At 39.4% G+C, this 27780-nt stretch overlaps 1 protein-coding gene across 1 annotated transcript in view; it reads left to right on the top strand.

Moving 5' to 3' along the window:
* Positions 1 to 25421, top strand: part of PARG (poly(ADP-ribose) glycohydrolase) — an 81628-nt gene extending 56207 nt beyond the window's left edge. Inside the window, exons 12-18 of the mRNA XM_058188731.1 lie at positions 128 to 203; positions 3866 to 4013; positions 9532 to 9610; positions 17823 to 17931; positions 18138 to 18243; positions 19726 to 19854; positions 23617 to 25421. Coding sequence (XP_058044714.1) covers positions 128 to 203; positions 3866 to 4013; positions 9532 to 9610; positions 17823 to 17931; positions 18138 to 18243; positions 19726 to 19854; positions 23617 to 23774 — 805 coding nt within the window. The 3' untranslated portion in view covers positions 23775 to 25421. The remainder of the gene's footprint in view (positions 1 to 127; positions 204 to 3865; positions 4014 to 9531; positions 9611 to 17822; positions 17932 to 18137; positions 18244 to 19725; positions 19855 to 23616) is intronic.
* The last annotated feature ends 2359 nt before the right edge of the window (positions 25422 to 27780 follow it).

Below are 27780 nucleotides of genomic sequence, written 5' to 3'. Positions count from 1 at the left end.
GGACTTTTCATCAGTTGGAGAGGCGGCAGCTGCTTTATTAATGGGCAAAGAACATATTAAGATGAGGATCAAAAAAAAAACAAAACCCCAGTCCCATCATGTTGCTTTGATGTGCTTCTTTTTACAGATCTCTGAAAAAAATGCCCAGGTTGCATGTCACCCATGAAGGGACGATTGAGAGTAACGGGCGGGGAATGCTCCAGGTACGCGTAGAATCTGTACATATCTACAAATCAGTTCTGTGCTAGGTTGTGTCAGAGCTATCACACATCACGTTGCCACATAGATCTATTGGGTCGAGCTTCCCGTCTTGAAAAAAAGCCTTTTTGACTGACAGTCAGAAGACCTGGGTAGAGCTTAGGGTTTGTTTGTTTTTCAAGTCCTGTGAAGATTGACAAGTGTCGGAGGCAAGGGGGGGGCAGGGTAGGGGATTGACAGGCTGCCAGTTTTTCAGTTTTTGCCCTTCTTTAAACAAAAAAAAATAAAAACTGAAAGCAGCATTTCTGTGCTCTGTCTGGTGACCAGCTCAGCAAGTTCAGGAAGCTTCATCTGCTGCGGGAGGAATAATTTTGACCTAAAAACCAGTCAGCCAGAACAGTTTGATATGGAGTCTGTCTCGTCCATGATCCTTAGGCATTGTTTGCATATTTGCAAGCCCGAGAGAGAGAAATTTTGAAGTGCGTGAAGTACTCTGACCTACATCGGTGGTTCGTTTGTCTTCTACTTTGAACCCAAATAAATAAGTGTTCCGAATATCCTTTTATTTTCCTTAAACGTTTGGGCATGCTCATCCTATTCAGGGCAGAGTGAGTTTGTGGTGATGACCCGGGATAAGGTTCAAGTCTGTTTTTAATCCTAAAAACTCACTACAGAACAGCCACCTTATCTATCTTGAGGTAAAGGATTGTTTCTCCAAATTAAAGTCCAAATTGAAACATGTGGACTTCTGAATTCTGGGAATTGAAGTCCACGCATGTCTAAAGATGCCAAGGCTGAGGAACATGTCTAAGCAGCCTTGTGGGATTATTGTTGTGGGGATAATGTAGGATCTTCTTCACAAGAAGCGTCTTGAATCCTGAAAAACAGGGGCCGGTTTAGCTCACGCTGGTAAAAGCCTGTTATTAAGAACACAGTAGCCTGCAATTACTGCAGGTTCGAGCCCGGCCCAAGGTTGACTCAGCCTTCCATCCTTTATAAGGTAGGTAAAATGAGGACCCAGATTGTTGGGGGGGCAATAAGTTGACTTTGTAAAAATATACAAATAGAATGAGACTATTGCCTTATACACTGTAAGCCGCCCTGAGTCTTCGGAGAAGGGCGGGGTATAAATGTAAACAAACAAAAAAAAAAAAAAGGCAGGCTGTAAGTGTAAGAGCCATGAACCACAAGCAAGTCACTTAAATACATTTGGGATGCAGCTCAACATTCTCCCTCTGCAAAAGCACCACAAAGGGTTACGTATGTTTCTTTTTCAATGGTTATGTTTGACTTTTGTTGTTGTTGTTAAGTGGGTTGTGATTGTGACGTGCGTTTATAAACCAAAATAGTAAGTCTGTAGTTGAGGGCATTTGCGAAGAGACAACAGTCGTGATTAAGAAGATTGTGTATCACATATCCTGGAGTTAAGAGAAGTAACTGAAATTAATTGCATAAAAGAATGAGGAAATTGCTCTCAGATCCAACCTCAGGAAAATACATTAGTTTTTCCAAATTGGAGAATATGCAGAAACATATTGTGAATATAGTGCCAGAAGTCAGCTTGATGTCAGGTTTTAGTTGCCACTTAACTAAATTGGTTCAGTGGCGGATGATCATAAATTTTATTAAGAGCTTCTCAGAAAATGGCCAGCCATTTGTGCTCAAACAACATTTTTTATGGGTTTTGATTTTAATTAGCGTCTTTGGGTACTGCTACACTATGCAAAAAACTACTAAATATAGCTAAATCAGTGGTACCTGTCCTTGCTGTGGATGGCTCAGTTTTTAAGGGAGGAGGAAAGATCTTTAAAGTCCCTCATGCCATGGGTCCAGGTTACTTGAGGGACCGTCTCACCCCACTGGGGTTGGTCTGCCCCACCTGTGCCGGCAGAGGAGGCCTGCCGGGGGTCCCTTCAGCCCAATTATTCCGACTGGCAGGCTCCAGGTGGAGGGCCTTTTCTGCTGGGGCTCCTGCCCTCTGGAACATACCCCCCCTCCCCCGATGTGAGGTTGGCCCTAACACTCTCATCTTTCGGAAGGGCCCAAAGACGTAGCTGTACTAGTTGGCTTGGGGCAGCAGTGGGGGGACAGGGCAATGGAGGGGGCTGATTTGGGGTTGAAATGCTCCCGGTTCGGACTGGATCACCCAATCTGGTAGCGATGGTGGCGGGTGGTTTGGTGAATGGGTAGCAAAAATCCCTGCCCCCCCCCATGCCCAGCTGAGCCACGCGATCATCAGAGACTTTTTTTTTTACTTTTAAAAGCATTTTTTTCGGGCGAAGAAAAAGGCAAAAAAATGCTTTTAAAAGTAAAAAAAGAGTTAGCCACGCCCACCCAGTCACATTACCCCCTCCCCCACACACAAAGCCACACTCACAGAACTGGTAGTAAAAAATTTTACATTTCACCACTGGACTGATTGAATAATAACAGAACCCACCCTATTATGGTAAGAGGTGTGGCCACTAAATAAAAATAAATAAAATAAAAAACAAAATAAAATCTTTGGAGCAGGATGCTGTTAAAACATTTTGCAGTCTCCTGCTTCTTCAGGCATCTTCAGCTGTTGCTTTTTCATATCTTAAGTCTATGAGGTTGCAAAAGTTCTAGCTTGCAGGATCCATTTTCCAGCTGAGCCCAGAAAGCTGTCCACTGTGTGGGTTTTTTTTTTCTTGAAATAATTTTCCAGTAATATAATTTTTTAAAGCTAAATATGCATTAACATCAACATGCCTGTTGATCGTGAAGCAGCCATTCAAGAACTGTAGCTCTGTGGGAAGAGAACGAAAAATACATTCAGCTGTATTGTTGTGCTTTAATAAATTTACTTTTGACTGCATCCAGAACATTTTCACCTGAGAGCTGGGATTGTCAGTCCTGTTTCAGTTTGCCTCTCTGATCCTGAATAAACAAAGCAAATTGCCTTGCTAGGATATACTGCAGCCAGACTAAATATTTGAAAGATAATATTGGTTTTTAATGTTTCGGCATTTTGAGCAATGCTTCAAAGGCAAGCTTTTGCACCATTTTTATCATAGCCTTTGGCATAGCCTTTGGCATTCTAAGCCACCGTGCCCCATTCTTAAAGGGGCGCGGTGGCTTAGTGGGTAAGACGCTGAGCTTGTCGATCGAAAGGTCGGCAGTTCAGCAATTCGAATCCCTAGTGCTGCTGCGTAACGGGGTGAGCTCCTGTTACTTGTCCCAGCTTCTGCAAACCTAGCAGTTCGAAAGCACATAAAAAATGCAAGTAGAAAAATAGGGACCATCTTTGGTGGGAAGGTAACAGCGTTCTGTGCGCCTTTGGCGTTGAGTCATGCTGGCCACATGACCACGGAGACGTCTTCAGACAGCTCCGGCTTTTCAGCTTTGAAACGGAGATGAGCACCGACCCCTAGAGTTGGGAATGGCTAGCACGTATGTTTACCTTTACCTTTACCTTGGCATTCTTAGCATATTTGCATAGCTTAAAAGTGCAGTTTAAGAAATCCAAAATGAATGTTAGACTAGCCATGTCCAATGAACAGAATGAAGTCAAGTGGCTTGTGATCAGAATCAACCACGTAGCCGTTGGCCACAAGAGATGGACATTCCCCTTTGTTTTTGGATTTATTGAACAGGGCTAGCAAAGGCAAATATTCAGAAATTAATGCTCAATGTATCTTGTCAGGTTGACTTTGCAAACCGCTTTGTTGGAGGGGGTGTCACTGGTGCAGGATTGGTGCAAGAAGAAATCCGCTTCTTAATCAATCCAGAACTGATCGTCTCTCGTCTCATTACGGAGGTGCTGGATCATAACGAGTGTCTGATCATCACAGGTGAGTAATTCTGCCTTGAGATGGATTCCTGTGGGTTCCAGAACCCAGCTGTGATTCACAGGTGCCCTGGTAAAGGGCGAGTCAAGATTGACCATGTTCTAGAATTGAGATTATACAATGAGATCTGAAATTGTCTTTGTGGTAAGGGCTCCTTGGTGCTCTCTGTGCTTGCTTGTTTTCTTGAAGATGTTTCATTATCCAAATAATGAAATGATATCCAAATAATATCATCAGCGCTTGATGATGTTACTTAATTTGGGTAATGAAACGTCTGGAAGGAAGGAAACAAGCTCAGAGGGCACCAAGGAGCCCTGATTTCAACCCTGAACTGCAAATATTCTCCTTTATTAGTCTTTGTTGTATTGCAAAGAACGAAGGGCCTCGCCTGTTACTTTTCTATAATGGGGGATTTCTTAGCCATATTTTTTCCTAGTTAACTAGCTTTTCCTTTCCACAGTCAGAGAAACATTTAAAAAGAGCAGTTATCTAGATTCACAGTTCATTTTGAAGATGTTGGGGCTATTATTTCTCTTATTTTCTTCCCATCTTTAGTTTGAGTCTTCTTGGTAATTCATAGAATTTCTGGTCTTTCTCGAAAAGGGTTTTTTTGGGAAAGCTGGGTCACTGGAAATTTTTATCCACGTAACAGTTGGTTGATTTAAGACCGAAACCATAAGAAGTCACCTTTGCTGCAAGATTTCGCCTTCTTTAAAACTGTCCAGTCAATTCATGGGTCTTAGAAGAGAAATCCTCGATTGATTAGACAAAAATTGATCGCTTATACTGAATGATGAAAGAAGCGAATGGTTTCTTAGTTTACCAGAACAGAATCTTGCCATTTTTAGCAGGGCCATTCCTGTAGCATTTTGCAGCTTTTAGCCTCTAATGCATATGGTGATTTAATTTTGAGGATCGATTTAGAAAATAGAATCTCATTTCCCATCATTTGGCAAGGCCCTGTGGTTTTTATTAGAGGCCGAGTATAACACAGGGATTTTTCCTGTGCGAGCTATTGAATAAGATATATGACAATCTTTATAAACACTCTAGAGGTTTTAACTTAAGTGGATTCGCGGCTGTGGGGTTTTTGCAAAATATTTGCAGAAAGATGTTCTCAGTAACAGCTAAATAACTCGTATAGATGCTTCGGTTTGATTGGAAAATAAATTCCATTTTTAAAGAGCAGTGGTGCTAGGGGTTGGCAAATTAGTTTGAAGAAGTAAACAGAAAGTGGAAAACAGAGATGAGCAATGAACTGGTTGTGCTTACTTTGATTTGAAGATACTGTTAATAGGAAGATGAATAAATGAATCAATTGCCCTTAGATTGGTTTAAAGTGTTGCTTAAACGTAAGTAAAATTGATAGGCTTTAACAGGATCCAAATGACAATGATTGTATGTGTGATTGAGAGTACTTTATAGTTATAGTTTCATCATTAATCTGTATGAAAATCTTCCCAATGGGAAGTAAAGTTAGTTTTAGCTGAGGTAGCTAACCTAGGGAGCAACTAGAAAATAGTCTTGTGATTGTTATGAATTGTTTGCTAAATGTCAGTATTGTTTGCATATTAGGACCTGATGATCCTGCCAAGCTTGACAGAAAGAGAATTAAAAACCAATCCTTGCGGGTAAATCCAACACTTTTGGATCCTACATCCAAAAGGTGAAGCTTCTAAGATGCAAACCGAAGCAAAATTCTTTTTCGAAGAATAGAATAGAATAGAATAGAATAGAGTATTTTTATTTATAGACCGCCCTTCTCCCAAAGGACTCAGGGCGGTGTACAGCCAAGAATAAAATACAGAAAGAAAACAACAATACCAAACTAAAAACAACCCTTAAAAAACCTATTTGATATGGCTACTTATAGATAAAATATTACCCTCTAAAATTTACAAAAAATTTAAAACTTTAGTTATTCTGGTGTTTTCTAATTAATATCTGTGGTGCAGCGTTCTACTCTCTTAATGGAAAATGCCACTTCATCATCTTCATTAGATCTCTGGCTGGTTTCCATCTCTTCTTATGCAGGTTTTTGCTGTGTGCAGCTATCTGTCTGATAGATTACATTTTTTTCAATGATGTATCTTCACTCAGCGGCCTAATGGATAGGACTGTGCTGCTGGATTTTGCAGAAGAGACTGAGAAATTGCAAAGAAATTAGATTTGTTGCAATTGACCGGCATCTGCTTGAGATCATCCCAGTAATAAATATGAGATCAGTCATGCAAAAAACACAAATAGATACCTTTCCTAACCCACCAATGAATCAAAAGAACCTCATGATCCAATAATTGTATTATGAGATGTTTTGTTTCTTGTTTTGAGAGCTGCAGACAGAATGTGAAAATTAATAAATCCGAATGCTTCATTTATGTAACTCTAAAATTTAAAATTAATACAATAGGAAGCTTTTATGAATATGGTGGATTTCCAGTGGGTGGTTTTTCTATGCAGAGTCTGCTGACTATGAAGCTGGGAAAATTGGGAAAATGTTGTCTGCTTTAACAGCTCAAAAAAAGGTGTTCCGTGTGCCTCTCTGAACATTTCCAAAGAGCCCTTTCAAACGATTTTCTGAGTCAATGCATCGGACCCCTAGTTCCAAATGGTGCCATTGGTCAGGGAATTCTGGGAGTTGAAGTCCACACATCTTTATGTTGCAAAGTTGAGAAACACTGATTTAGAATATGCTGTCAGCTTTGGAAGCCATACTAGGCCAGAGGCTTCCGCGCTGCCACTTTCTCCTGTCTGGGAAAGTAGGAGGGGGGATTTGGTAGAAGGGGCCATTAGACATAATAACATTCTTCCTGCTGGTCAAGGTCAGGCCGAGCCTACATCTGGAGAAGGAGTGGACGGAGTGATGTCTCGAGATGGGACCGTTGGCGATTGGAGCATGTGATTGGGGTCAAGTGGGTGGGTGATTTTGGAGTTTGTCTTACTGAGGAGAAACTTGGATCCCCAGATTCGGAATTTCCCCAGTTGTGCCAATTTACCTATGCTAGTAAAAGAACTTTGAAAGATGTTTGCTTCGGAGTCTTTTCTGCAGGAGGGGGTTTTCTGGAACGCTGACATAGGCTACATTTCCTGGAGAGAGAGGAGGGGGTCTTCCCTTTTGCATTGATCTTCAGTGCTTTTGTTTTTTAATATCCCATCCAGGTTACTTTTGGCTTAATCATTCTTCTCCTTCCTCCCCATTGCTGGCCTTGAAAACTGAGAAAAGCTGGGGGCGTGGCCAACATCGCGAATGAGACGGTTGCACACCCGGTAGCTCCGGGGTGTACATCGAAATCCACCCCCCCCGATATGGGGGTCCGTCTCGGACCATAGCTGCCTCGAAGGGGCAGCGAAGAATGGGGGAGCCACCAGAGCAAACGGGGAGACTGCAAACTCCCTGCAGCTCCGTTTTTTCCCCCCAACCCAGCGGGGAGGAATGCAGCCGCCATCAGCTGCAGCAAAGTCGGGACGGCCATAAGATCGGGCAGGAGGTCAAAGCACAAACAGAAACAAATTATTGAAGTTGGGTGAGTTGTCACCAGCTCATGAAGAAACTTTATTTTAAAATTGGCACAAGCTTTGAAAAAACATTAAATTAGCGGCTAAATGTACTGGAAAGTGAAAGTGGAAAGAATCAATTTAAAGAATACCCAAACTCTTAAAAGTGAGGGCTTGGAATGGAAGTTAAGAGCCCTAATTAAATAAGAAAGGAAAACAAATATCTTTTAATTAAGCAATTGTTTTGAGATCCCTGGATGGACTATCTAGGATACAAAAGAAACAAGAAAAAGGAGCTAAAAGGAATATAGTACTGATTTTAATGGAATATCTCAAATCCCTCTATCCTCTGTAATTTGGAGCTAGAAGAAATTTAAAGAAATTATTAAAAGGGGTTAAGAATTTGGAAAAGACAAACAAGCCGAGACAAAGGGAAGGCATGGTTTATCACTACAGAAATAAAATGGATACTGTGTTAACTGTGACTGTAATTTAAAAGAAGATATTTAAAGACAGAGGAAAAATGAAAGAAAGAAATTGTCTCTCCGAGTCTAAGATAATTATAATGTGATTTTATGACGCATTCAAGAAAAGATTTTGGAAAATTGACCTTCACGATCTAAAACATCTAAGAATAAGAAGAAACTTAATTGTCACCTAAAATGGCTACTTAGTTATTTATGGTTTGTAATTGTATCAAAGAGTGACATCTAGAGGCAGAGGAAGAATGTAAGAGTCGAATAGCTTTCGTTTTATGACTACTCCCACGAAGATGGATATGTTTGTGTGATCGCACAGCAGTTTTAAGAAAGGATCCTGGATTGCTGCCCTTGGATTATAGAATTAAGAGAGAATTTTGTTATTTAAGCAAGGACACAAGTGACAATTATGGAACAAAAGACTTTGGACAAGAAAGTTGGTTTTTATGATTTAAAATACTTAAGAATAAGAAGAAATTTAATTGTTATTTAAAATGTTTAATTTGTTACTTGTGACCTGCAATTGTATTAAAGAATGATTACTAGAGGCAGAGGAAGAATGCAAGAATCAAATAGTTTTGTGATCTCAGGACTATTCCCATGAAGATGGATCTGTTTGTGTGATTGCACGACATTTTTAAGAAAGGATCTTGAAAGGCTGTTTTTAGATTTATATTAAGGAATTAAGTAGAGAATTTTAACATTTATGTAAGAATACAAGTGACAATTATAGATTAATTATTAATGATGTTTTGGGGAATGGAGGGAAAGATTGCAGAATAAACTGGAGAGAGAGGGAAATTTTGCTTTTAAGAATATGTAAGGGAACTTAAGTGATTAGTGATAACAACTTCCAAGGGAACAGTTGAACACAATGAAGGAAATTATTGGGGAAAATAAGAAGCAATTACCCTTTTTGGTTTTAAGGTGTGTTTTTTTTATTGAGAATTGATTATATGGAAACTTTTTAAATATATGTTATTTAGAGGCAGAGGAGATGATAAGAGGGAATAGTTTTTGTGAGTTCAGGACTACTCCTAAGTAAGATGGAAATTGTCTATGTGATCGCTGGGCAGCTTTAAGAAAGGGTTTTTAGATGGTCTGACCTCTGATTAAAGTAATACAGAAATATGTTTAGATTTGTGAAATTCAAGAAGTTAACAGAAGAATTATTAGTGATGTTTTGGAGAATTAAATATGGGGACTAGACTTCATTTAAATATTTTTCAGAATGGGATGGAATATAATTTTTTATTAGATATATGCAAACAACAATTAATTTTAAAAAGGAGAAGAAAAATATATTGTATAGACCACAATGCAGGGTGAAATTGGAAATACGTTTAAGGATGTACCTGACTGATAATCTGTTCACAATGATTTTTTTATTATTATTATGCTTATAAAAAATAAAAAACTTTTTCCAAAAAAAAAGAAAAAGAAAAGAAAACTGAGAAAAGCTGGAGAGGGATCCAAAAAGTGCTAGAATAAAGTAAAATGTTCATTTGAAAATGTGTTCTTTAATGCCACATTTTTTTTTAATTCAGGGACTGAACAGTACAGTGAATATACTGGCTATGCAGAAAGCTACCAGTGGGCCAGGAGCCATGAAGATGACAGGCCCAGGTAAAATTCTGACCCTCCAAATTTTATTTATTTATTATTTATTTATTTATTTATTCAAATTTGTATACCGCCCTATCTCCCGAAGGACTCAGGGCGGTTCACAGGCACATAAAACATTTATATACAATTAAAATAACTATTAAAAAACTTATTCTAATGCCAAATATTAAAAATATAAATATAAATCTTAAAACCAAATTTAAACCCCTGTAAATTTAAAAATCTATAAATTTAAAATCTAAATTTAAAATCTAAAATCTAAGCCAGTCCTGCACAGATGAATAAATGCGTCTTAAGCTCGCGACGGAAGGTTCGGAGGTCCGGAAGTTGACGGAGTCCTGGGGGGAGTTCGTTCCAGAGGGTGGGAGCCCCCACAGAGAAGGCCCTTCCCCTGGGCGTCGCCAGACGACACTGTCTAGCTGACGGCACCCTGAGGAGTCCCTCTCTGTGAGAGCGCACAGGTCGGTGAGAGGTATTCGGTAGCAGTAGGCGGTCCCGTAGATAACCCGGCCCTATGCCATGGAGCGCTTAACTTTAAATAATGGGATTTGTATTGACATAATTTTGAGGAAATCTGCAACAGAAAGTAGGTATTCTTCAGGAATCCAGGCCATCATTTCTTCCAAGCAGGACACCTCAGTCTTCCCTCTTTCATTTCATTTGATTGCTATGTCTTCCCCTTTCCGTCAATCACTTGGGTGGGTTATATTTTTTTAAAAAATATTACTAATGAAAATACTAAAAACATTGTAAAACAGTAAAGAATTTACAGTATTTATGGGTTGGATCTATTCTGCTCTCCAAAGGAAGGAGAAATCATTTTCTCATTCCTTCTCGTGCACCACATTCTATATCTACTAACTGTGCTCACTGTTGTTTGGACTCTTTTCATCTCTCTGTAAAAAAAAAAAATTCTGTAAAATCCCAGTTATACTAAAAATCCATCTTTTGGGTTTTGTGACCTATGTTCGGTTCCTTAAACTTGAGATTGGGAGGAAGGATCATCAGGATTTTCCACACTTCCCCAACGGCTTGAGTTTGAGTGGAGCTTCCATTGTCAGTTGTTTATGGGAAGAAGGTCAAGGAGCATGAAATGGTTGGGAGAACCCTGGGCCACCTCTGAGATCCGCTTGCGAAGAGCTAAGAAAGATACAATGGGTCTTCAAGAATGACCGACAGGGCATAGAAAGAATCTCAGGACATGTGGAATTAGCAGACTGAGTACATGTAATAAAATGGAGGCCATTCAAAAACCTGTTGAGAAATATTTAGCTGATGAATCCTGGGGATTTGTTTGACTTTTATATGTTTATTTTAAGTTAGTTTCATTGCATTACATCAACACACAGTAGCTTTAACACAGTATTTATGGATCATTGGGGCTAAAAAAAAACCCAAGCAAAAGGAAGGACAATTAAAGGCTTGGAAATTATGTTAAAAGTTGAACAGCTACAAAATCTTTGACCAGAATGCTCAAAAGTCTTCTTTCTTATCTGTTTGTGGAAAAAGAATGTTGACGAATAACATAAGAAAAATTCACTGCTGCAAGCCAGAGCTGGATTTCTCCTTCCTGTGCTGTGTAATTCTTTTCATTGATCTTCATGTTCCCAAATGCCGTTTATATTTTGACAGATTCCCAATGCTGAGGCTATAACCAAGAAAAACAAGAAAACCAAGAAAAACATGCCTGCCTGCAGCATAATAATAATAATAATAATAATAATAATAATAATAATAATAATAATAATAATAATAATAATTTTTTAAAAAAGAAACTTCATACAGAGGAAAAAAATAGCTAATTTTCACACTTGTAAAGAAATCTGACCTCCCACTTGAACTTTTTCCATAATACCTGCTAGGGTTATTTTTTTCTCCCTAAATGCAAATCGGGAATTTGGGACGGGACAGTAGTGCCAGTCTGACACAATCTAGAAGTTTTGCATAATCAATCATGCTCCACTCCTCAAGAGTGGCTCCACCTCTTCGCTGAGCCCTAATTAAAGGGGCTCCGCACTGAACATCGTAAAGCCAGGAAAAGCCGGCTTTAATCTTTTTCCCTGGATGAAAGGGGAAGATAAGAGCAGCAGGAAATGTTGGTAGACCTCCCCAGAGGCTTTGTTTTAATTAAGCAGAGCTTCGAAGGGTCGACGGGTCCCATAAATATTCCTGCCATAAGCTCCGACTTCAGTGCGCTCCTGCAAAAGCAGGAAAAGAAGAAAGTGTCCATCTCTGCTAATTGTCTTATCTTTATGGATCTCTTTAAGCAGACGGAATGAGTGCCAGCGGACAATTATTGGATTGCAAGTATTTTTGATTTCCTGACTTCTACCTTCTAAAAAAGAGAAAAAAATTTTTCCTTTGTTTTAATTGACTCTTAAAGATGGCGCCTGAACGGGAGTGAAAGTGACGAATGGAATTTCAAACAGTCTGTGCAACTAAGAAGATAAGAAATGTTATGTGTGGATTTTAATGAAGTGAACTGAGCTCTCCTATACTTAAAGGGAAAAGAAGTTTCTAGACTTATATTTTGTGAATTTTAAAACTGAAATGGCTACTAAACCACCTAAGACTGGGGGCAGAAGGGTTCTGAACCAGCTTTAGAAGATCTGATTAAAGAGCATGGGAAAGTGTCTGAAGAAAGGTTTAAGGAGATTATGGATAATAATGAGAAAATAAGAGAAGAAATAAAAGAGAATAATAAAAAAATAAGAGAAGATATCTTGATGGCTTTTCAAGGTTTGGCAAAAGACTGGAGGTGGTGGAGGAGGAGGTGCAAGAAATTGTTCAGTCAAATCAACAAATAGAAAATAGAATGGGGAATGCAAATCAAATTGGATAAAATGAAGATCAAGTGGTGGTGATGCAGTATAGAATGATGGAAGGAGCTCTGAGAATTAGAGGTTTGAATGAGGAGAAAGGGAAGATTTAAAAATTTTATCAGAAGCTCTGGCTGAATTTATTGAACTTGATCCACAAGAGGTTGCTTATCAAATTGACAAAATTTATAGAGTTAATTCTTGGATTGCTAGGCAAAAGAAACTTCCTAGAGACATTGTGGTTTATTTTTGAAAAGAACAGTGAGGAATCAAATTTTGCAAGTTGCTTTTCAGAAAAACTTGAAAATAGGGAACAGGAGTTGAAGGTTTTGAAAGAGATTCCTCCCAAGATGTTAAGGGATAGAAAGGACTTTACATTTTCACTCAAGAACTTAAGAAATACCAGATTCAATTTAGATGGGAGGTTCCAGTTGGCTTGACAGTGTATTATCAAGGAAGGAGATATCGTATTGACACAGTGCTTAAGGCCAAAGATTTTCTTTCTACAGTGCTGAAATTTGAAATAGAAATAATAGAAAAAGAATTCAAGAGACTCAAATGGGTGTGGAAGCTGAGGTGATTCCAGTGATGTTACCATCAGAGGAACAACCACAAGAACAAAGACTGATGAGGAGCCCTTAGCGTAAAGAAAAGGAGCAACAAACTCAAAGTAAAGTTCAGGATTCTGCTACAGAAGCGGTGGAGGAGCACGACCGAAGATACGGGAGGACGATCTTCAGTTGATTGCTCAAAGGCTTCAGCAGCCCAGTAATGGCAAATAAAATCTTGACTTGGAATGTCAATGGTTTGAACTCAGCTCAGAAGAGAAGAAAATATTTCATTATTTGAAACAATTTAAAATGATGTTATTTGCTTACAAGAAAGCATATTAAATTATCAGATCAAAAGTACCTAATAAACTCAAAGTTAGGTAAACATTTTGTTGCTTCAGCTTTGGAGAAAAACATGGCATAGTGGTTTATTTGAGAAAAGATATACCAGCCAAGTTAATAGAGGCAGATATTCACGGAAGATATATTGCTATTGAACTTACAATAGAAACAAAAGGACTCTCTTGCTTGGTATATATGCACCCAATCAGCAACAAGAAAAATTTTATAGAATGTTATATGATAAGTTGAATCTATGGGATTATAAATCGTATTATATTGGGAGATTGGAATGGAGTAATAGATACGAAAGGACAAGAGAATTTCTTCCAAGAAGATACCTGCACATGCAAAGCTGCCTAAATCCTTTTTGATATGATAGAAGATTTTGAGTTAAGAGATGTATGGAGACTGCGAATTTGGAGGAAAGAGACTATACTTTTTTCTGATAGGCATCAATCCTTCTCACGTATTGATTTTATTTTAATTTCTAATGATTTGCTTTTTAGGGTGAAGAAAACTAAGATATTTCCAAGATGTTTGTCTGATCATAGTCCTGTTTGGATGGAATTGCAATATGGAAAAGAGGGTAGAAGAACTTGGAGATTAAATGAAAATTTGTTTAGATATCAGGATAATGTAAATCAATGTAAAAAGCAGATGAAAGAATTTTTTGATTATAATTTGAATAATGAAACATCGATAGAAATGGTTTGGGACTCAGTAAAGCTTTTATGAGAGGTGTATTAATATATCTTAATAATAGACAGAGAAATAAGCAACAAAGACAGCGAGGTATTTAGAAGAGGAAATTTATAAGAAACAACAATTATTAATACATAACCACATGATCAAAAACTTAAAGATGCAATAAAGTTATTACAGAATCAATTTAATATGATAATGGCTGATCAGGTGGCAACAAATATACAATATGCCAAACATAATACTTTTGTAATGCAAATAGACCTGGTAGGTGGTTAGCATATACTTTAAGGAAAAGACAAAACAACGTACTATAGAAAAATAGAATATAAAGGTAAAGAGAGATATCAACAGGATAAAATTAAAAAAGCTTTTTTAGAATATTATACAAATTTATATCTTAAAGATAATATATTGAATAGGGATATTGATAATTATTTGAAGGAATATAAGGTTAAAAATTTAACTTTAGAACAAACGGATGAACTGAATCGGCCTATAACTCGGAAGAAATTATTTTGGTAATTAAACAATTAAAAATGGGGAAAACTCCTGGTACGGATGGGCTCACAGTTAGTTATTATAGGAATTTACAGGATGAGATGTTAGGTCCACTTAAGGAATTATTTAATCAGATACAACTAGGAGGGGGAATTCCCCCCTCATGGAGAACCTCTCTTGTGTCATTGATACCCAGAGAGGAACAGGATTGTTCTAAACCTGGGAATTATAGGCCAATCTCACTTTTAAATAATGATTATAAGATTTTGTTAAAATAATAGCTAATAGATTAATGTTGATTCTGCAGCGAAGAATTCATAATGATCAATCTGGATTTATAAAAGGGAGACAGATGAGGAATAATGTTAGGCAGATTGTTAATTTACTGGAGTACTTAGAAAAGAAAAATTTTATTCCAGCAGCATTTATTTTTCTCGATGCAGAGAAAGCTTTTGATCGATTGCATTGGGATTTTTTATTTAAATTAATAGAAAAGATGCAATTTGGAGATGGTTTTTAAGAATAATTAGGCAATTTATGGAGAGCAAACAGCACAGATTATAATCAATGGTAGCTTAACAGAACCTTTTAAGATTGCGAAAGGAACAAGACAGGGATGTCCTTTATCACCATTATTGTTTATTTTAACTCTAGAACCATTATTGGATAAAATACGAGAAGTAAAGGAGATAGAGGAATTAGAGTTAGACAGTATGAATATAAGTTAAGAGCTTTTGCAGATGATTTGGTGATTACTTTAACAAACCCTATAAATTCTAGTAAATCTTTGTTGGAAATAATTGATCAATATGGGAATGTCTCAGGGTTTAAGGTAAATCAGAAAAGACAAAAGTGATAATAAAAATATGGCCAGACAACAGAAAGAAAAACTAGAGGAAGTAACAGGATTTGAAATTGTAAAGAAGGTTAAGTACTTAGGGGTTTATATTACGTCATCAAATGTGAAATTGTATAAGAATAACTATGAGGTTTTATGGCAAAAGTTCAGAAGGAGTTGATTGTTTGGAAAAATTGCAATTATCTTTGTTGGGAGAATTGCTGCTATTAAAATGAATGTTTTACCTAGATTTTTATTCCTCTTTCAGATGATACCAATAATTAAGAAAGATAAGAATCTTGAGGAATGGCAGAAGGAATTAACAAATTTATATGGGAAGGTAAAAAGCTAGGGTTAAAATGAAAATAATTCAAGATTCTCGGAAAGGGAGGTTTAAAATGCCTAATTTTAAATTATATTATGAAGCAGCTGCTCTCTGCAATAAGTGATTGGTTTAATTTAACAGAGGACAGAATTTTGAATATAGAAGGTTATGATTTGCTATATGGATGGCATGCATATTTAATTTATGACAAAAAAGTGGATAAGGCCTTTAAAAATCATGTGCTAAGAAATGCCCTTCTGCGTGTTTGGGAAAAATACTCTTATAAATTAAATTATAAGGTTCCTATATGGGCAAGTCCTAGACATACAGTAGAAAATATAAACATAGAACAGAATCAGGAAATGATTACATATAAAGATCTTTTGTATACTGAAAGAGGTAATTTGCAGTTAAAATCTCTGCAAGTATTAAGAGAGGAAGGGAAAAATTATACTTGGTTTCAATATGAGCAACTACGTGCTAGATGGAAGGGAGATCAGAAAATTGGTATAGAGCAGAACGAGGGAAATTTGGTAAAGCAAATTAGAAATCAGTCTCAGGAGCATATAAAGAGATTGTATAATGTGTTACTTGAAATAGATTCTGAAAGGGACTTGGTAAAGGACTGTATGATAAAGTGGGCACAAAATTTTCAGGAGCCAATATTATTGGAAACGTGGGAAAAAATTTGGGTTAGAAATGTTAAATTCATGCAGGCACAGAATCTGAGGGAAAATTTTTATAAAATGTTTTATAGATGGCATCTAGATCCTAAAAATTATCGTGTATGTATCCAGAAATGCAAGCAAAATGTTGGAGATGTAATTGTGATGACGCTACATACTTTCACATTTGGTGGACTTGTAAGGACATAAAGGCCTTTTGGATAAAAATTTGGTGGATCTTACAAAATTTTGAAAAAGAAGATAAAGTTCCTGCCGCAATTTTTTTTGTTGGGAATTATTACGGATTGTACAGTAATTGAGACTAAATTGATTTTAAATCTAATAACTGCAGCAAGATTACTAATAGGACAATATTGGAAGAAAAAAGAAGTACCAACAATAGAAGAATGGATATTGAAAGTTGCCAATTTGGCTGAGATGGCGAAGATATCAGCCTTTTTGAAAGACAATACGCAAGAAAGATACTTAAAGGAATGGAAAAAATGGATTGACTATATTCAACGTAGATATCAGACTAAGAGTTATCAGACTGTTTTTGAATGATTATGATGTATTATTTTTGATTGCTTTTGGGGGAAGTTAGGAATTGATGATTGTAGGGGTATAATTAAGTTGGGATGAAATTTTTTTAGCATATGTTTGTTTTATTTTTAACTATACCTTGTGCTCGTTCCGGGAAGTCAGGGGGGGGGTTGTGAAGGGAGGGGGGAGGAGGGGGGAAAGGGGGAAAAAAAATTTTGTAAAACTTTTTGAATAAAAAAAAATAAAAAAAAATCATGCCCTATGTTTATTATAAATATGCAAATGGTGGGCCAAAACTTGAAGGCTCCACCTGAAAGTTAGAGCTCCAGCGTAAAGCAAAAGAATGCTAAAGAAAAAAGAATTTATTCTTTGAATTGGACATATGACATTCTCATTACCGTGACAATTCTGTTATCTGATTGCTTATTTCCACTGTTTCCTTATTGCTTATTTGTATTCTATGACTATATCTGAGAATTGTTGATGAACGTATCTTTTCCTTTATGTACACTGAGAGCCTATGCACCAAGACAAATTCCTTGTGTGTCCAATCATACTTGGCCAATAAAAAAATCTATTCAATTCTAATCTAGATAGCAACATTTTTTAGTGGGGGAGGTTGACAATCCTGGACTTCCTTAAGAGTGGCCGATTTGACATTCTTGTCATGAAATATATTTAGGAGACAAAATATCTTGTCTTCTCCCCTCTCATCTGCCTTCTCCAATTTTAATACAGATTATTGGTAACCTAGTTGAACAGTGTCTTTCCTAATGCTTGTTTCTGTGCTCTGAGGTTTCGGTTAATCCCTTGAGAGATGAACTCAGATTTCTCTTATTTATATGATTAATCATTACAGCATTCTCTCCCTCTCTCTCTCTCTCTCTCCCCCTCCCTCTCTCTCTCTCTCTCTCCCCTTTTGCCAGGGATGAATGGCAGAGACGCTACACAGAAATTGTGGCTATAGATGCTTTTCATTTCAGACGTTTTCTGGATCAGTTTGCTCCAGAGAAAATTAGAAGAGAGCTGAACAAGGCCAGTAACTTCTTAATCCCTCTTGCCCTGTCAGGTTTTTCTTTTCTTTTCAGCCATGCCCTTAATGTTGGATTGACGCTGTGAGTTAAAAACAGCCAATCCATTAAAAAAAACCCCCAAAGTTTATTATTCATTATTCATTATTGTGGCACGCCCTTGAAAAACCAAGCCTGCCAGGGGCTGTGAGCTTCTTTGTCTGCCCGCAGGCTTTCTGTGGTTTCTCTCGGCCTGGTCTCCCTCCGCATCACCTTCCAGCTGTCGCGACAGGAAACTGGGGCTGTGGGGCTTTTGGAGGAGATTCAAGACTGAAAGGTAAACCTGACTCTCCTTGCAGTTAAATCTCAGAGGGTTTTTTTTGGTTGCCGTGGCCACTCACCGTTTCTACAGCTTCAGGTAAGAGGGATGAAGAGCACAAATGGGACAGGTGAAGGCTGAGATCACGCTCTCTATTCTGGGCTGCCGAACTTGAGGAGCAGAAAGCTGGATGGGAGGAAGGACTCTGGGAAAGCCACATCTCTTCATGCAGGAGGGAAGGGATGGTTTGGTAGGATCTGTCTTCCCTGAGTTGTCTAGACCAGAGGTCTCCAACCTTGGCAACTTTAAGCCTGGCGGACTTCAACTCCCAGAATTCCCCAGACAGCAAAGCTGGGGGATTCTGGGAGTTGAAGTCCGCCAGGCTTAAAGTTGCCAAGGTTGGAGACCTCTGGTGTAGACCTTCAGAGGCTTCAGGACAGCTGAAGGCCTCATTCAGACTACTCTTGAATTCTATGTGATCACTGACTAAGAAGTCCAGGCAGTTCAAATGAATATAAAGGTTTATTGCCAGCTTAAGCTCTTTATAAGAATCTGAACTACTAACAGTTCAAAGCAAATAGGCGGTAGATGAGAGTCAAAGGAATTCAAGCCGGATTAGACTTAAATCTCTTGTGGGCACGAAGGGATTCAAGATTGATGACACGCTTGACCCCTTCCTCAGACTCAGCATGGTGGTCATCTCCTGTAAATTAATTTCACTTTGCAGTTCTCGGGTATTCTGTCCTCATCAGGCTATCCCAAGTATAGAAGGGAATCGTTTCTTTCTTAGCAGAGGGTCATCTTCCTGTCACCATCATTGCTGCTAGAAAAGAAAAGAAAAAAGAAAAGAAAAGTCATGTTTTCTTAACAAGTGGTTTGCATACTGAGTTACTGAAGCCGCAGCAAATTCATAGCCTCTGTCATAGCTTGATTAAAACTGATAGAAGAGAATTGATTAAAACCACCATTCTTACTGGAAATTGATCTCATGTGTCCCCCAATGATTTAGGTGTGGGCTCCATTGGAGACTCTGATGCTTTCTTGCGTTTATATATGGAAGCTTTGTCTTTCCAAGCACTTTTTAAATGCAGTTTAAGGTTAAAATCTATCATTTTGAACAAATAAATAGGTAAAAATATTCACTTAAAGTTGATCTGTAGAAAAATTAGCTACTGTATAGGGAAGCATCTAAACAAAGAAATAAAGTAACCATCAGCCCTTCTTACCCTTTGCTCGCCTTGTCTCGACAGCCCAGCTGAAAGAGAAGTAGCACACACCTTCTCTGCTGCTGAATTACAAGTTCGATCTTCCCAGGACAAACTCATGTTGTAGATAACATCTCTTGAAGGCAGTTGCATTTCTCGTTGCTTGGAGCTGGAGAAGCACCTCAGTGCAGGTTGCCTGTTGTGGAAGCCCCACTTCAGATGAAAAATGGGGCTTCTCCTTCTGCCACTGCTGCTGCTGCTCGGTTGATCACTGTCTTCTCTTCATTTACTTTAGCCTTAATACAGATCTTAGCAGCTGCCGAGTCCGGGCGTGATGTGGTTTATTTCACCTTTGGAGATGCTGAGTTGATGAGAGACATTTATAGCATGCACACGTTCCTGAGTGAGAGGGGCCAAGCGGTGGGTACGTATCGTCTCCCTCCCTTCCCTTTGGAAGCACCACAGAAGGGAGAGGCAATGCTTACTAGGTCAAGGAAAACATCTTGGAGAAATTTTTTTAAAAAACTGAATTTGGTATTGACAAGTCAAATTTGGGTGAACTAAATTTGACTTAGAATAACTTCATTGTCACTTTGAATGTAGACTAATTGGCATACTTTAAAATGAAATGGAGCTCTCAAATGGTCCCCGCCTCCAATATACACTACATAATCATGACAGAATAAATAAATACAAAATTATGCATATACCCGCATATGTTCTATGACAGAGAGAAACGACACAGTCTACTTCAGATACATACATGTACATGGCGAGAAAAACCAATCTTGCGAGTTTACCAGATGGATGGCATAAGGAACAAAGCTGTTACAGAATCTGGTAGTCCTGCTAGAAATACTTCAAAACTTCCTCCCAGAGGGGAGCAACAGAAACAGACCGTAAAGTGGGTGTGTGGGGTCTCTCGTGATGCTTCGAGCTCTAAGCACTGAGCACTTATAAGCAATGTCCTGAATCACAGGGAGCGAGCTTCCTATAATCGTCTCAGTTGTCCTCACCGCTCTCTGTATGGACTTTCTATCTGAGGCACTGCTGCCACCGAACCAAACAGTGATGCAGTTTGTTAAAACACTCTCAATGGTGCCCCTGTAAAACGTGGCCAGGACAGAAGGAGAAAGATATGCTTGCCTCAGAAGAAAATGCAGACACTGATTTGCACGCTTCACTAAGGATGACGTGTGGAGAGACCAGTTCAGATTGTTAGTTATCTGCACCCCCAGATAACTTAATATTATTATTATTATTATTATTATTATTATTATTATTATTATTATTATTATTATTATTATTATTATTATTATTATTATTTATTAGATTTCTATACCGCCCTTCGCCCGAAGGACTCAGGGCGGTTTACAGCCAAAATAAAACACAATCAATGTACAATTAAAAAACAAAATAAAAAAACTTATTATACAATTGGCCGAAACTTTAAAACATTTAAAATCTAAAAACCCGTTAAAATTCATACAAAATTTAGAAATTTAAAAAATGTAAAAGTTAAAAATTTAACAGAAACTTAAGCCAGCCCCGCGCAAGTAAATAAATACGTTTTCAATTCGCGGCGAAAGGTCCGAAGGTCAGGTATTTGGCGCAAACCAGGGGGAAGCTCGTTCCAGAGGGTAGGAGCCCCCACAGAGAAGGATCTTCCCCTGGGGGCCGCCAGCCGACATTGTTTGGCGGACGGCACCCTGAGAAGTCCCTCTCTGTGTGAGCGTACGGGTCGGTGGGAGGCATGGGGTAACAGTATTTATTTTATTTATTATTTATTTATTTGATTTCTATACTGCCCTTCTCCCGAAGGACTCAGGGTGGTGTACAGGCAAAAATAAAACAAACAATGCAATATATAATTTAAAATGCAATTAAAAAACTTATTTTAAAATTGGCCTGAAAATTAAAATATACAGTGAGCTAAAAACCCCATTTAAAATTAGTTAATAAGAATTTTAAAAATTTGATAAAATTCAATTTAAGCCAGCCCCGCGCGAATAAAAAGATGTGTCTTCAGTTCGCGACGGAATGTCCGAAGGTCAGGTATTTGGCGTAAACCCGGGGGAAGTTCGTTCCAGAGTGGAGCCCCACAGAAGGACCTTCCTGGGGCCGCCAGCCGACATTGCTTGGCGGACGGCACCCTGAGAAGTCCCTCTCTGTGAGAGCGTACGGGTCGGTGGGAGGCATGTGGTAACAGCAGGCGGTCCCGTAAGTACCCAGGCCCTAAGCCATGGAGCGCTTTAAAGGTAGTAACCAGCACCTTAAAGTGCACTCGAAAGGCCACAGGCAGCCAGTGCAGTCTGCGCAGGAGCGGTGTTATATGGGAGCTACGCGGAGCTCCCTCTATCACCTGCGCAGCTGCATTCTGGACTAACTGAAGCCTCCGAGTGCACTTCAAGGGGAGCCCCATGTAGAGAGCATTACAATAATCCAAGCAAGAGGTAACGAGCGCATGAGTGACCGTCACAAGGCATCCCGATCAAGGAAGGGGCGCAACTGCCGAACTAGGCGAACCTGGTGGAAGGCCCCCCTGGAGACGGCCGTCAAATGATCTTCAAACGACAGCCGTTCATCCAGGAGGACACCTAAGTTGCGCACCCTATCCTTTGGGGCCAATAACTCGCCTCCAATAGTCAGCCGCGGCTGCAGCTGACTGAATCGGGGTGCCGGCATCCACAGCCACTCCGTCTTGGAGGGATTAAGCTTGAGCCTGTTTCTCCCCATCCAGACCCGTACGGCTTCCACGCACCGGGACAGCACTTCAACAGCTTCATTGGGGTGGCCTGGGGTGGAGAAGTACAGCTGGGTGTCATCAGCGTACAGCTGGTATCTCACCCCAAAGCCACTGATGATCTCACCCAACGGCTTCATATAGATGTTGAACAGAAGGGGCGAGAGAATCGACCCCTGCGGCACCCCACAAGTGAGGTCCCTCGCGGTCGACCTCTGCCCCCCTGTCAACACCGTCTGCGACCGGTCAGAGAGATAGGAGGAGAACCACCGATACACGGTGCCTCCCACTCCCAATCCCCCCAACCGGCGCAGCAGGATACCATGGTCGATGGTATCAAAAGCCGCTGAGAGGTCTAATAGGACCAGGGCAGAGGAATAACCCCTGTCCCTGGCCCTCCAGAGATCATCCACCAATGCGACCAAAGCTGTCTCCGTGCTGTACCCGGGTCGGAAGCCGGACTGGAACGGGTCTAGATAGATAGTAGTATAGATAGTAGGCGGTCCCTACTGTTGACCACCCCTGAAACGGCATAAACCGAGCTAACATGCTTTCCGTGAGAATAGAAGCTGAAGACCGTGGAACTTATACATCGTAAATTATCACCACTGGTTCTTGCTGCATGCATTCCCAAAAACTATTGAGGAGTAGTCTCCAACCCCCTTAGAAATGTCTCCCTAGTTTGTAATTTTTAATGGAGAGTTGTCTTTTGATTCATGCAATTATGTGGCCTTTAACGTGCTTTTTATCTGCGCATTGAATCTATTGTACTCAGCCCAGAATCTTCTTTGCGTTGGGCAGCTTTTTTATTTGTTTGTTTTATTTATATCTGGCTTTGATTATTTTTACAAATAACTCAAGGCAGCGAACCTATCCAACACATTTTTCTCCTCTTATTTTCCCCACAACAACAGCCCTATGAGGTGGGCTGGACTGAGAGAGAATGACTGGCCAAAATCACCCAGCTGGCTTTCAGGTCTAAGGCAGGACTAGAACTTGGGGTGCCTTGCTTTCTAGCCTGGGGCCTTAACTACTAGACCAGGGGTCACCAACCTTTCGGACCTCAGGGACCACTAAATTCCTAATTTTAAATCCCGTGGACCACTAATATGATTTTTTTAAAAAGAGAAATAGTATTTAGTGTAATATAAAAAATGCAAATAATTTTTTTGCGGACCACCAAAATTTTCTCACAGACCACTGATTGGTGACCACTGTAGTAGAGCAAGCTGGCTCTCAGGGAATCACAGTGCTTGAAGTGAATCAACTGGGATGATTGATTTAACCACAGTGGCAAGGAAGGCCATGAAATTGGGCAACACTCACTTAATACATCTCGCTTAGCAACAGAAATTTTGGGCTCCGATGTGGTTGTAAGTCGAGGACTACCTGTATGTAATTTTTTGTTTGTTTCTCTCTGTCTGTCTTCTTTCCAATTTCCAGGAGATGTTTACAAGCTGTTGCTTCGATACTACAATGAAGAATGCAGGTGTTGCTCTACATCAAGGCCAGAAATCAAGCTGTACCCTTTCATCTACAATGCAGTTGAGTCCTACATAAACCCTCCCGAGGATGAGAAAGGACGGGGTTTGGATGATTAGAGTGACCGCATGCCCAATGACCGTGCTTTCTCTTTTCCCTATGAAATATCAGTTGAATTGCTGGATGTCATATATAAGTTGTCTGAAGACCAACACTGGTATTTGAGAAGAAATCTGTTTTCTTTCCAAACCAGAAAGTAAACTTGATGACAGCATATACAGAGTTTAATCCATTTCTTCTCCCTCGCCAAGAAATGACAGTTGGCGGAAGACTTTCATTCCTTACAGGATTCTCTGAAAATAGATGGATACGGCCTGCCTTTTTATTTTTATAATTGTCTCAGTGTCCACATACATTTATGTATGGAGTTCACTGGCATAGGCACACGGTCCCCATATGAATAAGTGATTTCTTTAGCACACACGGCAGCGGTACAACTTTAAAGGGGTAGATGTGGAGGAAAAAAACCCCAAGGAAAATATATAAATAGATATATTTTGCATTACATACACAATTCAAGTCATCCTGATTTTTTTTTTTAAATTTAGATTTCACTTTTTCAGACAGTCTCTTCTTCTTCTGTATTAACAAGAGGCAAGAATAGGCAAGAATAACAGAAAAACAGTGAGTTCTCCAGAACTACCCTCTGAATGGAAAGCGGCTGGAAGAGGACAGGGACGGAGAATGGAAAAGGCAGTGGTGCATTTGGGTTGCAAAAGAGCCAGGATCAGATTTAGAAATGGTAAGGAGACTTTTGATGTAGATTTACATTTAAAAACTTATAGCAAGGGCCATATATTTATGATATAATTAAACAGCTTTTTTTTTAATCACACAAAGTTCTTTGCTGGATTTTGTGATCTTGCTGAGAGGCAAATAGAGATATATATTATTTAAATGTACAACAAGAATCTAGACTCTTATACTTAGGGGTTCATTATATAATGATAAAACCTCTGTATAGCATGCATCAGGTGCAGTTCGGAAGGTCATTCAAAGTGATCGACTATCAATCGGAGCATAAGCTCCACAGAGCAGGCTTGCTCCATCTTTCCTAGCCTAAGAAAAGTTACCTCGGGGGAGAGGGGAGAAGAAAAATGGAAAGATACTGGTTGCTCACTGAATTTGGCAAAGAGAGGAGAAGGGAGTTTATCCGCCAGGAGATGCCATACAAACTGCCTTCTGTCCAGCTGAGAGAGGAGGGTGATGGGGAGCCCAAAGAAGGCTTGGCTGCTTAACGAGGAATGGAGCCTGGCCGACCATCTCTCCCACTTCAGAGTAAAAGAGCTCAGGGTGGAGAGATGAATGGGAACGCTTTGGCTCCGCTGGCTGCCTGATGGAAGACCCCGAGGAAGGTCTAGGGCAGAAGGTTCATCGATTCTCATCACGTCTTCCGGAATGGCTCCATCCCGGCCTTCCCACCAGTGTGGAACGCGCCCACCCACAGGGAGCTCCCTTTCCCCTTCAACAAGGAGGGACAGTTGTGGGATAGTTGTCCAGCCAACAAGCCAATGCGGCCAAAAAGTGCAGCTTTTCTCTCTCGGCCAATCCTTGTGGTCGCCGGGCGATTGATTACAAAAGCTGGCAGGTTGGGCAGTTGGTTCTTCCCTTTTACTGGAGCGGTGGGGGATCTTGATCTTGTGCTATGTATTCAGGATGCCTTTTGGTAATGGAAAAATAATAAAATTGATGGATGTTTTTCTCTACACCTGCCTTTGGGGATCTTCATTTGAAGGTTGTCGCTTATAGTTCTTTGACGACAGGTTGTCAAAAATTTAATATGTGGTGGTGTTTGCATAGTTTTAAGTCAGTGTTTCTCAACCTGGCAACCCTAAAATGTGTGGACTTCAACTCCCAGAATTCCTAGCCAACAGGGCTGCCTGGGGAATTCTGGGAGTTGAAGTTCACACATTATAAAGAGGCCAAGGTTGAGAAACACTGATCAACCTTGTATGTATCCTATATCTCATATAAACTTCTGTGGCCAATTATTTCAAGTCCTGAAAATGACTTAGGAAGGTTATAGTTTAATTTTTGTCCAGGTTCCCCCTGCTTTTTGGCTTATTTGTGGAACGAAGGGGAATTTCATTTTCTTTACTTCTCTTGCTTGCGTCTTTCTCTTTTGTAGTAGCTGCAAACCTTCGTGGTATTTTCATAGCTACAAGGGATGGAAATGCATTCTTAAAAAGATGAAAGTTGATCCTTTCACTTCATGTTCCTTGCTCCTGAGAACTGAAGGATCTTTCTTCAGTCTGGAGAACCCTAGGTTGTCTAACACAATCCATACCCAAGGGCAAGTTGACTGAAAAATACATGAGTTTATTAAAAGACCATAAAACAGTGAAGAAGTACCCAGAAGGAAGCTGAGCTTAACTAAAAGGTTTAATTTCAATAAGAACATGTGAACACCTAAGATAATTTTGAAGGAAACCAGGTGAGCTTTGAGCATATATACACCACCAGTCCCCCAAAAGGTCCATGTTAACAAAGGTTCTTGTATCCTGGAGGATTTCACACCAGATTCCTGGGAGGTGCAGATTCCTTTCTTTGCAGCTTCTGTCTGGGAAAACTTGAAACTTGTGCTCCTTGTTATTTAACTTGCATTTGCTCAGGGATGTTACCAATTGGCTTCATAGATTTTGAATTGTTAAAAGTTCAAAGGGATTATACCCTACAAGTCGTGAATGTATTCTGATCTAAGTGGATATCTATAGAAGTTGACATTCCTGGAATTGTTTGTTACAAGTTTAAGTAACGTACATCAAGCTTACTTAATTTTTGGTATAACCTATACAAAGTTACATGCAGAAGAAACAACCTGGAGGCTAAAACACACTCACAAAGAGCTTGAGTGTCTTTCAAAGCTGCTCTACAATTTAATTGAACACCAAAAAATCGACCCTTCAGTCTATCTGAAGGGTCTTTTTTTTCAACCTCAAAGAACAAGTCGGAATGTGTGTTTCCCCACCCCCTTGCAACTCCCACCAACAGCAGGGAATTTCAATCTTCTCTGTTTCTGACCTTTTAAAATCTCTCCCGCTTCCCTTGAGGGAAAATATCATTGTTTAAAAACAAAGGCCTGGAGTCGAATGAGAGCGACGATTCTTCTTTGCAAGATTTTTTTTTGATTATTAAAAGAAGCATCTGTTCTTTAGACTCTTTAGGCTCTTCTGGGAAAGGGTTAGAGCAAAGAACTGCTGCTGAGAATTGCTAAGTTTACCCCATCCCCATTTTGTGAAGATTGCATTTTACTTTTCATTGCTTTACTGAAAACCCAGCATGGGGAAAGTTTCAACCAAAGGCTGAATTGCAACCTGGGAATTCAAGTAGAGACAGAAGCGTGGCTTTCCCAGTTGCGCCTGCTGTCAAAATTGTCCATCTAGATGGTAAAAACTGGTCAATTTTAGCTCATTTCCAAAAAGCTTACATAGGGCTGGACCAGGCTGAGATTTGGATCAGTCATCAGGACATCCCCTTAATCTAAACAAGGGGTCTCCAACCTTAGCAACTTTAAGCCTGGAGGACTTCAACTCCCAGAATTCCCCAGCCAGCAAAGCTGGCTGGGGAATTCTGGGAGTTGAAGTCCTCCAGGCTTAAAGTTGCTAAGATTGGAGACCCCTGGTCTAAACCACAAGATCAACATGACTTCTCATTTACCGTGTTTTTAAATGATCAAAATTATCAATCATTTTTAACAATACAATTTCCTTTTTAAAAAGGCATTTAATGCAACATGCAGGTCTCCCTTGATTTCTGATGTTACTTTTTTTTAAAAAAAAAATCATTGTGATGATTCTCAAGTTTTGGTCAGAAGGAGAACAGGAAAAAGGATGGGAGGAGAAGACACAGCCACCTTAGAATGTATCTTTGGCTTCAAATGTGATTGCCAACTGCATTTCAAGTTTCCAGCTTCCTCCAGAAATTTTTTTTTAATGTTTGTAATGATAATATTTGAGATGGCTGTACACCGCTCTGAGTCCTTCGGGAGAAGGGCGGTATAAAAATCAAATTATAAATAAATAAATTATCATCCCAAAATAAGAGAATGGAAAATTAATGTCAGGA

This window comes from Ahaetulla prasina, chromosome 6, assembly GCF_028640845.1.
Source record: "Ahaetulla prasina isolate Xishuangbanna chromosome 6, ASM2864084v1, whole genome shotgun sequence".
Taxonomy (NCBI): domain Eukaryota; kingdom Metazoa; phylum Chordata; class Lepidosauria; order Squamata; family Colubridae; genus Ahaetulla; species Ahaetulla prasina.
This window is presented reverse-complemented; position numbering and strand designations above follow the sequence as displayed.